The 17571-nt window shown below is 36.1% G+C and overlaps 1 protein-coding gene across 12 annotated transcripts in view; it reads right to left on the reverse strand.

The window, feature by feature from the left end:
- ARL13B (ADP ribosylation factor like GTPase 13B) overlaps nt 1-17571 on the reverse strand; it is a 77114-nt gene that overhangs the window by 42886 nt on the left and 16657 nt on the right. For all 12 annotated transcript variants that reach the window (XR_009213158.1, XM_058437629.1, XM_058437626.1 and 9 more), the window contains one exon: nt 10491-10740. Coding sequence is in view for 11 of the 12 variants with exons in the window: in XM_058437629.1 (XP_058293612.1) it covers nt 10491-10740 (250 nt within the window). In the remaining variant the exon portion in view is untranslated. The remainder of the gene's footprint in view (nt 1-10490; nt 10741-17571) is intronic.

Consider the following 17571-nt stretch of genomic DNA (forward strand, 5'->3'; position numbering starts at 1 on the left):
TTATGGTAAAAGATAGCTTATATTTCAGTGTCTTGTATTGTTTTTCTCCATCTCATGGATCCATTCACATACCTTTCATCACTGTTAAGTTGTAATTTTCCCCTTTAACCCTAACTCACTAAAATTACAGAAACTTCTGTAGCCAGTTACATAAAACACACTTTTATTTAATTAAAGTAAAAAAAATACGGTTACCATCAACTCACAAATTAACTATTGAAAATGAGATGAATAATCTTAGTCTTTTGGTCAGGTACCAAGCTCTATATTATACATTTTTCTCATCTGTTAAGTAGTAATGACTACCTAGGCAATCCATTTGGCTGATTTGAGAATATTTTAATAGTTAAGAATCATGCTACAATAAAGCTAAACCAAACTAGAACCTTTATCAAATCTTTTTTTTTTGAGACAGAGTTTCACTCTGTCACCCAGGCTGGAGTGCAGTGGCATGATCCTGGCTCACTGCAATCTCCACCTCCCGGTTTCAAGCGATTCTCGTGCCTTAGCCTACCGAGTAGCTGGGATTACAGGTGTGTACCACCACACTCAGTTAATTTTTGTATTTTTAGTAGAAGGGGTGGTTTTGCCATGTTGGTGAGGCTGGTCTCAAATTCCTGACCTCCAGTGATCCGCCCCCCTGAGCCTCCCAAAGTGTTGGAATTACAGGCATGAGCCACCATGCCCAGCCCTTTATCAAATCTTTTATCCTCAGAAGGTAACTTAACTCAACGTCAACAGATCAGGGAAAACTCAACTATGTACTTGAAGAATCTAATTAGTAACTGGGAGCTGAATCTAGCTTAAGGAATAAGAAGATGAGTTAAGTTTCTTGAACTCGGGTCCATACAGGGCAATGTATTACACACTGGCAGATAAAGTCAAACTAAAGGCAACTGTATTCTTGAATATTTTGCTATAACTTTAAGATAATGCTATACTACACTATAAGCTAGAGATACAGTCTAAATTCACACAACACAGGGATAGAGTTTTGCAACTCACATTCTAGTGGAGAAAGCAGATAAATACAAATATTAGATAATGTTAAGTTCTGGGCAGAGACTTAAAATAAAAGGGCAATGAAATGAGACAGAGACTGTCAAGGGGTGCTTCTTTAGATTGGGTAGTCAGTGAAGACCTTTCTGAAAGGTGAAATTTAAGTGAAGATCTGAATGAGTACAAGGGAGGGTATAATTCCAGGCATAGGAAACAAATAGTACAAAGACCCTGAGGAGGGTCTGACTAACTCTGTGCAAAGAAAAAAATAACAATCCAGCTGGGGCATAGTCAGAAAAGAGCAGTGAGATACGAGATGAGGTTAAGAAAGGTCTGCAAGGGCTAGATGTAAGGTTTTGTAAGCCATGGAAAGAAGTCTGAAGTTTACACAAGTGTAATCAACACAAGGCTCTCAGATTTTTCTAGACCTAATAGTAATATTATATAATTTACACTTGAAGATCATTCTGTCTACTGTATGAAGAATGAGTTAGAATGGATTTGGAGGAGGTGAGTAGAAGACAAGCACATAGGTATAGAAAAAAATTAGAAAGTTAATGCAGTAGGAAGAAATGACGGAGGCTTGGACTAGGATGGAAGAGAAGGTGGTGATGGTGGCAGCAGCAACAGTAATACTAAAGAGGAATAAAGTATTCGCAATGTCCTAGTCATTGTTCCAATTATTTCAGAGTAGATAAAGTATGAAGTAGACACTATTTTTACAATTTTACCAATATGAACACTGAGGTGCAACAAAATTAAGTAACCTGTTCCAGGTCACAGAAACTGCACATAGTGAATTGGGATATGAACCCAGGCAGTCTGACTCCAGAACCAGCTCTTAACCATTTCTTACTACATACTGTATAGTGGTGGTGGAAAAAGTTAGATTAACTTCTATAGATTTAAAAGGTAGAATTACAGGATACAGATTAGATGATGATGCCATTTCCTGAGATGGGAAAAGTCAGAGACGAAGGTTTCAGAATTGGCCATGAGAAGGAAATCAAAGATGCTATTTTGGTCAAGAGAATCTGAAATGACTATTAAAAGGTCCAAGTGGAGGCTTCTAGGATATTACTTGTATCAGTAGGAGTGCTTGAGATATGTCAGGACCGGAAGTACAGATTTGGGTCATTTGAGTAAATAAATGGTATGTAAGGTGGTATGAAAAGTATGTGGATGTAAAAAACTGGAAGCGCAGATAAGGGCCTGGAGTATTTCAAAATTTAGACTCAAAGAAGAAGAGGAGTTAATATAAGAAACTAACTGAAACTGTCAATGAGGTATAAGGAAAGCCAATGCAAAAGGAGAGTTTAAAGAAGGAAAAATGTGAAGAAACAGTCAACTTTAGGTAAAAAAGAGCAGTAAAATAACAATAGATTTGGCAGCACGAAGACAATTATTGACTCCAAGAAGAGCAGTTTCAAGGAATTATAGAAATAGAAGCACAAATGGAGTCTGCTGAGGAAAGAACGTGACATGAAGAAATACAGCAGCCCCTACATGCAATTCTTTCCAGAAGTTTGAATAAGGTACTATAAAAAGTAATCAATAGCTAGAGAGAGATGTAGAGTGAAAGGATTCCACTATACTTCCAGGCAAGAAACATGAAAGCACATTCTGCTGACAGGAAAGATCCAGAGAGAGAAACTCCTCACATAAGAAAGGGAAGGGATACTATTATGTAAGAGCAGAAAGAGGTGGAATAGGAAGCACAAATGGGGAAGCCGGACTTGGGTAGCAAGAGAAACCCTTCTTCCATACTATAGAAGAAAAGGTAGGGTTTAGGAATCAAAGCAGACAGTTGAGTAAATGTGGTAGTGGAAAAAATGAGAATATTCTTGTGCGATGGTTTCTATTTCCTTAAAGAACTCAGGCAAAAACTGAAAGCACAGTGGGATTAAGGGAGAACAGAGAGGACAAGGAGGGCAACTGTCATTTTGAGAGAACAACAAACATTCTAAGAAAGATAAGAAGATAATCAGGCAGTTATGATGACTTTAATGTGAGATCAGCCATCACAGTCACATATTACTAATCTATCAATGTTTGGCATTTGTGTGCTAGCACAGAATGTGTAGATGACTGGGTCTAACCAAGACAGTGGCTTTTCCAGCTACGTACGATGAAGGAAAATATGTCAAGACAGGTTGGGGTATTTGAAATGACTGAATTTGTATATGTAAAATATGTATTTCATAAATAATACAAAATAATTTTTAATTTATAAAATATCACAAAATCGAAGAGCTTTCTATTGTGTCCATTATCAAGCATCGCTAGAGAAAAAGATGTTTCATGTATCTCAGCTTCAAATATTTAAGAAACATTACAAAAAAGATAAATTTAAAAATGATAAACTCCACAGCTGACTAGTGATAGATGTCTCTCTGTTGTTCCTTCTAAAATTTTTTCTGCAGCCTTAGTGATGCCTGTTTGTAATTGTTCCTAAATTGTTTATCATGAAAACTGATAATATTAAGTACTATTTAATATTCATTAGTACAATTATATCCAGATGAATTTGTAAAATAGTTATTTTCTTTCAGCATTTTATATTAGAACATACTGCTTTTAAAGCAAGACTTAAGCACAAAAAAAAATCATCACAAAGCAATGTATCAGAAACCGTTTTCATTGTTCTGTTTTCAAACCAATTAGTATCACCTTAACCTCAACAAAACAGGTAACATGATAATTAGTTGTAGCATTTTGTGTATTTTATATACATAATAGGCACTAAAAGTCATTATTTTTTCTTAAAATAATAACCTTAAAGGGAAACAAATTATTAAAAGAAGCGAAGGCAAAATATTGCAATACTAAAAGTATGCAATAATAAAAATAAAAATTACTATGAGCACTAAAGCTCATATTCATAACTACTAAACTGTGCCATTTTCTGTAATTACAAGCTTCATAGAGCTTGAATTCGTAAGATGAAATACTTTGAAACTGGTTCTCCTAATTCTTCTACACCCGGACACAGTATATTATCAATAATAACGATATTCATATCCACCATTGCATTTACAGAACACTAGTGAAACACTGTACTAGAGGCTTGAGAGGCTTTAAATGCATTATTTGGAATTCACATAACAAGACAGGTATTATAATCCCTATTTACAAGTGCAGACATAAAAGCTTAGAAAGATTAAATAACCCACTTAGGGCCTTTCTGACTTACACTTTCTCCTACACCAGTAGTTCTCAATTTTTGCTACGAATCAGAATGATCTGGACAGCACATATGGAAAAAAACCCCAAAGTATATCTGGTCTCACCTTCAAAAATTTTGAAGGTCTAGGCTGATGCTGAGGCAGGTGGTCCATAGACAATATCTTGCTGCCTAGTAACACTGCCAAAGAGTTTTTTTCTGTTATTTTGTTTCTAACTAGATTGAAGTGATAGGGGAGGCAGGGATGGGGACCTCTGCAGGCTCCCAGTGCTTAAATTACCTACAAAATCAATTGGCTAAGAATCTTTACTGTAAATTACAGCTGCTATGAAGCTGAATGTCATTAAGAGACAAAAGGAAACATTCAATAAGGACATCTGGAGATGAGTCAACAGTATAAGTAAATGACATTAATGAAGATGACAGTGTGGTAAGGCTCCACTGAAAGGAGAGAAATCTTAAGCCAACAGACCTTATAAATTCAATAAGTAGGGGTTTCAGAGGAAATTAGGGGACTCACCACTCTATCTAAGGATCAACTGATTATGTGACATAGGCAGACCACAATTCTGTATCTATAGGTCTCCTGCATTCTAAAACAGGACTCAGATTCTCTTATTATGTAAATGTTTAACATAATAAAAGTATGTTTGATTCAATTTCTGATAACTGTATTAGGATAACCATAACCTATTTAACTTCTCCTGGGCACTTACAATAAGGAATATGACTAAAAGAAACTTGCAAACTAACATTTTGCTGTAATACTGCCTAGAAGGAAGGTGAGTCAAATAAGCATATAAAGGTTGGAAACAAACAAAAAAAATCTCATGTTGAAAAAGTAATAATTAAAGCCTGGCTATTGTTTCTCCTAATATGGAAAATCACTGAAAGGGTTTTTAATCTTTTTAGTTGTAAACTTCTTTAGGATCTGCTCACAAGAAAAATGTACATACACTTGGGATTCTGTGTATGATTTCAGAAGGTCTTGGGAGACCACTCATGGTGCAAAGACCCTGGGTCAAGAATATGTATGTATGTATGTATGTATGTATGTATCTATCTATCTATCTATCTACCTACCTACCTACCTAATGTATTTTACTGCTCCTTGAGGAGCAGGGCTACCCCATATGCAGTGTCCCCAGAGTAGCCAAGAAACTTTTTTATTGGAATGCTCATAACATCCAGTAAGATCAAATCAGAGATATCATGTTGTCTTCCCCAAGTGAAACTCTATACATATATCACTTTTGCTGTAATCATTCAATTTGTGAAGACTGGCCAAAAGTTAAGGTAGTTCATGTAACTCCACAGAAAAGCGGGCAGTGTGTAATGAGAAAAGTGGCACTTTCCAGTAGTTTGAGAGTGCTAATACAAATAGAATTATTATCCTAAAAGAAAATTTTAGCCTGTGCCTCTCCAGGATTACTCTGGTTAAAAGCATTAGGAGATTCAACTATAAAAAGAGGGGGTAATTTATTATCGCTCTGAGGCCAGCTTTTAAGACTCTACAGGTACTAGCGAGAGGGGGTGTAGAAAGAGCATGTGCCTTCTTATGACATCAGTGTAACCCTGGACTGCTGAAAATTTCAACAGATTAAGCTGTTTAAAATACCTCGAAGCTCAGTTTATTCCTCAGGTAATCAACAAATCATGCCTTGTACTATTAACGGAAAATGTCTATACTGGATGTTGAGCTTAAAATTTGGGATTACTGCTGCTTTCTGCACTATTTATAAAGTTGCAAAACCTGTTTACTTTTTCTCTTGGAAAGGCCTTCTTTGTCAAGACTACCTAGTTTGAAGGTTTTTTGTTTGTATTTTTAAAAAAATGTTATCAAGGGCCAGCTAGATTAATTAAGCTCTAAATAGTTAAGGGGGGTGGGGAGCAGGCAAGAGTAGATAACGTAATTCATACCTTACAGTACAAGCTAAAGTTAATTTCTAAATAGCTGATGTGAGAGAAAAAGGACTTTGTAGGTTAACATGATTGCAAAGCATAATGTTTGCATGGCATTTATTTTTACTCTCTTTAAAAGGAATGCAAATCATTTTTAATTTTTTATTGAAATTGGTTCTGGTTCATGCCACTCTACACAGCTGAATACAAAGAATTAGAATATTTTACAGTTACTTTTATTATAGAAGAGGCATTTAACTAAGCCCAAAGAAGTAAAGTGACTTATCAGGGTTATCAACAAATTCACAGTAGCTCTTAGAATCCAGGTTCCAGATTCTGTCTTCTCCCTAAACTAACGATTTTTCAGCTTTTCACCACTTATTTCAGAAGATTTTAATTAAAATATTATGCTGATTAATAAATGCTATATAACTGCCAAAAAGAACTTCTGAGCTAATAAAACAAAGAAGCCTACTCATACTCTGATTCTGACTTTTCAAGAAAAACCTCCAGTCTGTGACATCAAGTAACATCTGGCTGATATGGTTTACCTCAGTGTCCCCACCCAGATGTCATCTTGAATTGTACTCTCATAATTCTATGTTGTGGGAGGGACCTGGTGGGAGACGATTTCAATCATGGGGGCAGTTTCCCCCATACTGTTGTCATGGTAGTGAATAAGTCACACGAGATCTGACGGTTTTATCAGGGGTTTCTGCTTCTGCATCTTCCTCATTTTCTCTTGCCACCACCATGTAAGAAGTGCCTTTTGCCTCCCACCATGATTTTGAGGCCTTCTCAGCCATGTGGAACTGTAAGTCCAATTAGACCTCTTTTTCTTCCCAGTCTTGGGTATGACTTTATCAGCAGCATGAAAACAGACTGAGACACTGGCCAAGGCCTTATTTGCCATAACACATGCTGTCAGGCTTGTGTGTAGGAGCAAGTAGAGAAGAACTAAAGATTGTCGCAACCTGCTACTGTGGTCATCCACTCTACTCTACTTCCCACAAATAACAATGAATTCACGCTCTGTCAATTTGTAATTTTGTGATTATAGAAAAGATTCTTAATCTTTAGGTTTATTTCCTTCTATTAAATGAAGCTTTTCAGAGGTCTTGTTTTCTGCTTGCTTGTTATTGGGGGTAGGAGGAGAAAGTTATCCAAGCATTAAAATGATTTCTAAGAGGCACTGTGCGTTACCTCAACTAGTTTAGGCTCAGATAAGGCATGGGCAGAAGAAATTAGATGCTGTAAATGTATTTGGCATATGAGTGGTCCAGATGCCTGTGGGCAGTAAGGAGGAAGCTGTGTGCAACAAACAGAACTGCCACCTGACTCTAATACAGGTATCCCCTCCTGCTACCCTTCTACAGACTCCATCCTCTAGCACTGAGCTTAGCATAGTTCCGCTGAACATCTTTCCTACTTATTATACAGCAGATCTGTCAGTGCCAGACCTATTATATGCTAGGCATTATTTCTAGGTGCAGGGGTTAAATTAGTTTAAAGAAAGAATTTCTTATCTGCATGGAACTATGAAAGGAACTTGAAGGACTTTAAGCTAAGAAGTAGTAAAATTATCAAAATTGTATTTTTAAAAGTCTCATATTCTTTACATATTCTTGTATTGTTTCACTGGTCATAACAAGCATGTACCAGTTTTGTAATCTGAAAAATATCAAATAAAGAAAAGAACCGCCGGCAGTGTAGAGGAGAACTTGGGGGGCAGGCAAGACTGGCAGTTAGAGACTGGTTAAGGGACTGTTCCTATCAGTAACACAGGTGATTAGAGAAGAGGAATTGAAGGGAGGTAACACTAAACGGAAACAGAGTAGTGAAGAGATTCAAACGATAGTAAGATAGTAATATCAATAAGAAAAATTAATTGCAAGTCAGAGAGAAAAAGGTAAACAGGAGAACTTTCAAATATGGGGCTTGGGCAGACATTCAAGAGGTGTTTATAAACATATTTAAAAAAGAGTAGGATATAAAATTTTATTTATTTATTTATTTTTGAAACAGAGTCTTGCTCTGTTGCCCAGGCTGGAGTGCAATGGCGTGATCTTGGCTCACTGCAACCTCTTACTCCCGGGTCTCAAGCAATTCTCCTGCCTCAGCCTCCCGAGTAGCTGGGACTACAGGCGAGCACATCCGGCTAATTTTTTGTATTTTTAGTAGAGACAGAGTTTCACCATGTTAGCCAGGATGGTCTCGATCCTCCTGACCTCGTGATCCACCCTCCTCAGCCTCCCAAAGTGCTGGGATTACAGGCATGAGCCACCGTGCCCGGCCCAAAATTGTATTTATTATATGAATACTGTATACATTACATGTCTCATAAATATATATGCATAGGAAACTCATCAAAATGCTAACGGTGGCTGGATCTGGATGGTAAGTCAAACATGTTTTTAAACATTCTTTTCCACATATGTACAACTATTAAATATCAATAAAAATATATATAAAAAACCTTTCCCTCTATCTTTGAAATGTACTAAGAATGTGTACTTTTGTATACATTTTGTATATTTTTGAATCACATTCCTTCCAAAAAGCAGTTTACCTTTAGTAATAAAATTCTGATTGTAAAAATCCCGTGAGAAAATCTGGTCAAATGGCAAACCATTCTGTATTTCATAAACATATTACACTGTCCATAATTAATTCTTATATCTTTGAATTCTCACTAACTATGAGTTTATAATGGTGAAGCAATCACAATAGTTGTGTATTTTCTTTTCTATTCAGGAAATTCACTAGCTGAGAGAGGTGACAGAATTGAAAGCAAATATTTTGCTGTTATTTGATTACTCAGTAATCACTGTAGTCACTTAACAACTGTATACCCCTACTTTGAGCCGTTTCCATAGATATCTGCATGACTGACTCCCTCATTTCAAATGTCAGCTTCTCAATAAGGCCTATTAGGATCATCCTAATTATAAGAGCAACATGCCCTTGTCATCACTACCACCATAGGCTTTCTGATATTCTTTTACTTGTTTGTTTTCAATACACTGATGATCTAATATATAATGTAACTTATTAATTATATTTAGTGTGTATCTCACTGCCTAGAATGTAAGTTCCTGAGGTCTAACTTGGATTTTTGTTATTTTTATTCCCAAACACATCCCCAACCCTTGGCAATGCTGTGATTATAGAAAAGATTCTATGCTTGGCAATAGTAGATGCTCAAATAAATATTTGTTGAATTAATGCATGTATTAATGAATAAATCCATAAAAGAGTAAATGAAAAAAACTAAATGACTAGTTTTAAAAAAGCACATGATATTGTTTTACAAATAACCATCATTAATATTTTTTACTTTAGTCTAGAAATCACTGATTCCCTGCTTAAACATTTGTAAACACCAATTTAGCCTATGGGGTTCTGCAAAGTTCTCTCTTCATACATATCCCTGTTAAAAGTTTTCCTTTAGATTCAATAAAACATGAGAATTGCTTATACGAATCAAATAACTTCTCTAATTAAATATATAAAAATTTAAAAGTATCAATTTTACCAATAAATCACATAATACAGTTTTAACTTTTGCAATCAGAGTTTCCAAACCACCTCATTTAAAAATGTTCATTTACTACTGAAGACCACTGAGAAACTCGACAATTTTTCACCTAACCACGTGACAGGTTGATTTTTTTTTTTTTTTTTTAATCCTTAATAATGAACCACAAGAACAAGGGAAAAGGGACAAGATGGCAAGGACAAACATTTAGTTTACTACAAGTTAAAGACCAATTTAAACTACTTTCAGTTTGCTATGCCTCACGGTTATAGCACCATCTACTGTTTACTATGCATAAATGCTATGAGGGGTGGTAGTGCAAAAGTCCTTTGTAACTCCGTTTTTAAAAAATGTTCACCCACATGGACGAAATCATATAAGTGTATGTCTAATTTGATAACAATCACATGTTCAATATGGAAATGTAGACATGAAAACTGAGAAATCAATGTGGTATTAGAAAAATAAACTGTTTACATAACTCTGAAATAATAACTAAGGAAAAAAGGACAAAAGCAAAATACAAGTTATTAAAAGAGAAAAAAATTAAAAGATATTTTAGAACCTTGTTAATGGAGTATTTCAAAATGCAAAATTCTATAAAAAGTAAACTATCACATAAAACAATGAGTTTATATTTGAATATCGAAGAGATCCACTTTTAAGAATTCTATAGCCTTAGCCCTTTTTCCCTACAGACAGCATTATAACAAGGCCTCAGTAAATTAACAACTCCCAGTTAATTACATACATTTTAGTATACTAAAGCATGACTATTTTAGCTTATTCAGTAGTTTGTAACACGTAAATTTCTTTAGTGGCCAATGCCATCGTCCCTACATTTACAATGATGCTAACATTACTTACACCAATATAGGCTTTCCCGATATCCTAGGATGTCTGAGCACTTCTGACATAGCCTCTTTTGTCTCTTCCATTCTCTCTTCATCACTGGAATCCACAACAAATATTACCCCATAGGATTCAGCATAGTAATTCTTCCAGATTCCTCGAATTCTTATTCCACCTCCCAAGTCAAAGATGGTGACTTCAAACTTTCCTTGTCTAAGGTTAATTTTTGAAAATCCAACAGTACGAGCTACATCTTCAGGGTTTTCTATTTCAAATGATACAAAAAAAAGAAAATCTTTAGACTTTAATTGACAACATTAATTTTTCAACTAAAATTTTAGCATCCAAGTGAAATATTTAGCATTTACTGACACAATAAACATTATTTTGAAGCATACTGGTTTGGGGACAGGCCAGAATATCAAACTAGAAATTTTACTCCATGCAGATAGGAATCTTTCTTTCCCCTGATATAACACCCGCACCTAGCATATAATAGGTACTTCATAAGTATCTGTTGAACTAATAAATGAATAAACTCTTGCCTTTAAGGCTATTTACTGTACAAGTTACAAACAATAAAAATGTCAACCTTTCAATACCATAGCCATCCCCAGGGACTGTTAAAACACCTGTGGAGTTACAAAGAAAACCATGAACACTTAGAGAACAGAAGAGTTTAGAAGAATCAAAGAACGAGAGAAGCTATAAAGAATAAGACTACTCTTTTTTAATTAGCTGAATTAAAGCTATATTTGCAATAAAGAGACATTTAAGGGCAGCTTGCAACAAAAAGTAGATTTCATTCTTTCTATAGGAACATATTTTGGATGTTACAATAAATACATAATTGAATTTTTTTGGATTTCTATATACGAAAACATAAAGAAGATACAGGATATATATGAACTGCCAAGGAGTGATAATGACAATAAGAGATTTAAAAGATATCTGAGGATCTTAAAAGACATCATTGGAGAGACAGAATTTAGGCCTTAAAGCTGTGTAGGATTTAAACAGGCAGAAGAGGAAGTGAAATGGCAAAGTAAATGAATATGAACAAACTGAACATTGTGCCTGCAGCAAAGCCTTAAGATTAGGAATGCAAACAGAAGAGGGTTCTGAAGATAGAGGACAAGGAGCTATTGAAAATATCTCGCAGACCAATGATATAATTAAGGTGACTGAAATAGTGCTTTATTAAGATTAATCTTGCAAAAGTCTTCAGACTGACCAGAAGTGACAGTAATAGCCTCTTTTCAGAGAGGCATGAAAATAAAGGAATAGAAAAGAGAACTCATGAAATATTAACGGCATGCTGACTCATGGCTACAGAGAAGAGTTCAAACTTCATATTTTTCTGTTCTATTTTTTCTTCATCACTGGAATCCACTACAAATATTATCCCACAGAAAACACTGTTCAGAGCTGCATGGTCAAAACAATAGCCACAAGCCACATGAGACCTTTTAAATTTAAATAAACTAAAATAAAATTTAAAATTCAGTTCTCAGTTGCATCAGTTACATTTCAAGTGTTCAAAAGCCATATGTGGTGGCTGGGTACAGTGGCTCAGGCCTGAAATCTCAGCACTTTGGTAGGCTAAGGCAGAAGGATCACCTGAGGCCAAGAATTTGAGACTAGTCTGGGTAACATCTAGAGTTAAAAAAAAAAAAAAAGCCATATGTGGCTAGTGGTCCATCCTACTGGACAGAGCCAATATAGAACATTTCCGTCATTGCAGAAAGTTCTACTGAACAACACTGGTGCTTAGAGGGTCTTATTTCCACATTTAGCAAAACATTTGCTATTACAAAGATTAATTTGAAAGGCATTCACTAAACTTAGGTGTGACTGAGAAACAGACTTGCAACACACCAATCTCTTGATAAGCGCCTTAGTGAAGTTTACACAGCACCTGAGAAAGTTAAGAGCCACTACAAGTACTTTTGCTAATACTTTCATTACCTAGAAAAAGGAAAAGGTAAAGTTAGACATATAAGCAGCATGATTTTCCAGAAACAAGATTATACTAGGCATTTAAAAATGTGACCTAAGCCTAACCAGAACTAGTTCGTGCGGATAAAATAGGCAGCTGTCTTTCAGTATGAATAGACAGGAACCCCACGCAATCATCAGTGAAAACAAATCAACTATGCTGAAGTAGGAATAAAGGAACTAACATGTATCAAACACCTCCTTGGTACCAGGACTTTGTTAGGCATCAAGGGTGCAAAGATGAGTAAGATATGATTGCTGTCCTCAAAGTACAATGTAATATAGAGAAGCAGAATATTAATAGGAATAACACAGAATTTGTATGTTCTTTAAAAAAAAATGACCTAGAGACGATAGTGTGTAGGAATTCAAGGGAAGGAAGGTGAAAAAGGGAGGGGCACGTTATGGTCTAGAAAGGCTTTCAGAGAAGAAATAAAATCTTGAAATGAAGACTTCATTGTGAGTGAACACATAAAAGCTACATAATTGTAACAGAGAAGGGAGAACTGTATTTTAGGCAGAGGGAGCAATTTAAGTACAGATAAAATGATGGCAATATGCCCAGTAAACCAATTCAGATTAAGGAATTTTTTTCAAGGTTATATGGTAGGCAGAGACAGGCCTCAAACAGAGGTCTTCAGGACTTTCAAAGCCTGTTTCTTTTGATACATGGAACACCTTCTATTCTTTCCTCTGGTTCCTACTCAGCATTTGTGTTTCACAACTTAAGACTAAATGTTCAGGTACAACTTTCCCCACAAATCCTTTTCTGACGATTTCTCCTACTTCTACTATCATCTTTACCTCTATCATAATATTCTGTCCTCCGCTGATCTTCACAATAGCCTATACCTTCCCAACACATGGGACTATGTCTTTGTATCCTTAGCATTCAGCACAAAGCATACAGGGCTCAATACTACACCACCAAACCACTGAGATAACTGAAGCTGCTGTCCCATAGGTCCACCCTTTTTCTTTTGTGCTTCCGTGTATTTATCCATCTATCTTTGTACATGTATTTAGGGCCCATTATAGATGAGAAATCATACAAGAACCAGGAACACAAAGATACATGGTCCCCAATTGAGAATTTCAGTAAAGTATATGTGGTAAGACATCATCTCTAGAAAGTCCAAGATAAAATGCAAATATACAATCAATAAATTTTTGAGCATTTCTTATGAGCTAAGTACTATGCATGGTTCTAGAAATACAAACATTAATAAAATCCATCTTCTGATCTCATAGAGCTTTTAGTCTATTGGGGAAATATATACACACACACACACACACACACACACACAAATAACTACATATGAAACATATATATATATGAGTAACTATAATTTTTTTGTTTTTTTTCTCTTCACAAATCACAAATAACTACAATATAATGAAGACATGTTAATACCCAACAATGCTAGGGACCAATCCACACAAAGAATTTTCGCACCAAAAATAACAATAGTTCCCTATTAGGAAACACTATTTGATAGTCAAGAGAATCCTAGATTTTTTTTTACCTAGGCTCATGACTGCTTACAACAAACTATAATCCCCAAATACTATGGCAGCTAGGGGTGGCCATGAGAGAAGGCTAGCCAGTGATGTGTTGTTAAATATTTGGAGGAGAAGAACCCTGATACATGTATGGTATCTGCCAATTTCCACAGTATAAATACTTTGACCATGGCAAATTTCAAACTAACAATGTGAGGTACCTAAACATAGAGTTGGGAAGAGATATGCATAATCGGCTCTCACTAGTTGATATGAGCCAGTATGAAAAGCAGGTCCAGAACACCACTGCTTCTAGTCATGATGTGAACTAAAATAATGCAGCAGCTTTTGGTTCGGCTCCTAAAAGAAAGGGGGATGGCCTCCCCTTACCCTTTACCTTTTCCTTCTAGCTGAAATGCACATTTTGTAGTGAACTAACTTCAACATGTAGGTGAGGGAGAACACTGGGGATGGCAAAGAAAATAGAACAAAGAATTGAAGACTAACACGATGGAGCTGACAAACCTGTCCTAGACTACTTTTGCCTAGGCTGTTATGAGAAAGAAAGAAACATCTATCTTGTTGAACCACTGTTATTTTAGGTCTCTGTGAGAACAACTGAACCTGTGTCCAGCTAATGCAATTACTGACAACCATGAAGAAGAGAAGTTTGATTTAAAGAAGTAAAGTTCCAGGAAGGGGTGTTACTTTTACATTAAGAAGCTATTGTGAAAAAAAAAATAGAAAGAATGAATAAAACCTAGTATTTGAAAGCACAACAGGAGGACTATAGTCAATAATAATTTAATCGAATATTTAAAAGCAACTAAAAGAGTAACACAAAGAATAAATGCTTCAGGGAATAGATACCCAATTTTTCACGATGATATTATTATGCATTGCATGCCTATACAAAAATCTCATGTACCTCGTAATATATACATCTACTATATACTCACAAAATTAAAAATAAAAAAGGGAAAAAAAGCTATTGTGAATAAAAAAATTAGTTAGGCATTGTGGAACACACCTTTAGTCTAGCTACTCTCGAGGCTGAGGCAGGAGGACAGCTTGAGCCCAGGAGTTTGAGATTACAGTGAGCTATGATCACACCACTGAACTCCAGCCTAGATGACAAAGTGATACCCTGTCTCTAAAAAACCAGAAAAATATGACCAGGCTCAATGGCTCATGCCTACTATCCCAACACTTCGGGAGGCCAAGGCAGGAGGATCACTTGAGGCCAGGAGTTCAAGACCATCCTGGGCAACACAGTGAGACTCATCTCTACAAAAAATTAAAAATAAATAAATAAATAAATAAATAGAGTATGAATTAGAAAAAAGCTACTGTGACATTATAGATAAAAGAAACTGAGGGTTTGGATTTAGCCAATGGCAACACAGTCAGAGAGCAGGTAGACACATCTGAAAAGAAACTAGCAGATAACTTTTTCTCAATTTCACACAGAAATAAAAAAAAAAAAAGAAGGCTGAGAAGTCAGAAAAGAATCAGAAATAAGTAGAAAAGTAGGAGCCATGAGACAGATGTTTTAAGAAGACCTAGGCGCATGGCCTAAACAATTGCGACACCAAAATAAGCAAAATGCCTTTAGAGAATTTACAGCCTGAAGTAGAGAGATACACAAACAAAATGCAATTAAGTAGTGACCAAGTAGGTATCAGGAAGAGCAGGCCAAAAAAGTGGACGTGATCAAGTCTACTAAATAAGATAGTAAGGGTTGGGGCAGCTGGGAATTAAAAAGGATTTTATAAAAGAGGAGACTGTATGACAAAAATACATCTTTAAAGATCAGTAGATACTCTCTCTAGTTAGGTAAGTGAGAACAACATAAAAATATAAAGGAAAGAGAAGGCTTAAATCTGGGAAGTTTCAAGTAGTTCTAGGGAAATTACAGTCCTAAAAAAATTTCAAAGTAAGAAACTGAAGAGTAAATACGGGATGAAGGACAAAAAGAGAATGGGGGTGGGGCTCGAAGTTGAAGGCAGCTTTGACATTAAGCATTTTTTAGACTCAGAAAAAGGAACTTAGAATATATGGAGGTGGAATACATAAGAGAAAGAAAGGAAAGAGGATGTTCTAAGTACACCCAGTACACATAAGAAATTAGGTAATCTGATTAGCACATTCTAAGGTGCCTGCTCCCATGAATGTCAGGCTTTAGAGGAATGGATAAAAGAAGAAGGTTAGAAGAAGGTGTGATGGCCTCCAGGTCAAATCTGGTTTGCCACTTGTTTTTGTATGGCCCACAAGCTAAGAATGTGTTTTACATTTTAAATCACTAAAAAAATTAAAAGAAAAACACTTCCTAACACATGAAAATTATATTAAATTCAAATTTCAGTGCCGTAAATAAACTTTCAATGGAGCTTGGCCATGCTCATTTCTATACGGATTGTCTTTTTTTTTTTTAAGACAGAGTCTCACTCTGTTGCCCAGACTGGAGTGCAGTGGTGCAATCCTGGCTCACTCAACCTCCATCGCTGGGGTTCAAGCAATTTTCCTGCCTCAGCCTCCTGAGTAGCTGGGATTACAGGTGTATGCCACCACACCTAGCTAATTTTGGTATTTTTAGTAGAGATGGGGTTTCGCCACGTTGGCCAGCCTGGTCTCGAACTCCTGTCCTCAGGTGATCCGCCCACCTCGGCCTCCCAAAGTGCTGGGATTATTACAGGTGTGAGCCACCGTGCCCAGCCTGTATACAGATTGTCTATGGCTGCTTTCACACTACAGTGTAAAAGTTTTGTAGTTCAGAAGGAGACTGGATGACTGCAAGGTCTAAAATATTTACTATTCAGCTCTTTACAGAAAAAGTTTGCTGACCACTGGTTTAAATAATGATGGTGAGTATCTTGTGAAGATATAACGTAGAAGATAGCATAGACATAGGCTTTAGAAAAAATCATAGACAATAACAGATAATTTACTTAACATTACAGAGTAGCATTTGAGGTGAGAAATGTTTTTTTCCAACAGTGAGTTTTGCAACCTGTTAATTAATAAATGCCCTTCCACTATTTAGTAAGCATGATGTCTTACTGCAATCATCAGTTTCCAGAAACAAATACACGTTATGCATTTCTCCCAATTCTTACCCTTTAGATCAGTGGCACCAGGGACCAGTTTTGCAGAAGACAATTTTTCCATGGACTAGAGGATGGAGGTGGTTTCAGGATGATTCAAGCACATTACATTTATTGTGCACTTTATTTCTATTATTATTACATTGTAATATATAATGAAATAATTATACAACTCACCATAATGTACAATCAGTGGGACCCCTAAGCTTGTTTTCCTGCAACTAGATGGTCCCATCTGGGGGGTGATGGGAGGCAGTGACAGATCATTAGGCATGAGATTCTCATAAGGAGCACATAACCTAGATCTCTTGCATGTGCAGTTAACATAGGGTTCATGGTCCTAAGAATCTAATGCCACCACTGATCTGACAGGCGGCAATGCTCAGGCAGTAATGTGAGTAATGGGGAGGGGGTGTAAATACGGACGAAGCTTCATTCACTGGCCTGCTGCTTACCTTCTGCTTTGTGGGCTGGTTCCTAACAGCCCACAG

This window comes from Hylobates moloch, unplaced genomic scaffold (genome assembly GCF_009828535.3).
Source record: "Hylobates moloch isolate HMO894 unplaced genomic scaffold, HMol_V3 SCAFFOLD_4, whole genome shotgun sequence".
Taxonomy (NCBI): Eukaryota; Metazoa; Chordata; class Mammalia; order Primates; family Hylobatidae; genus Hylobates; species Hylobates moloch.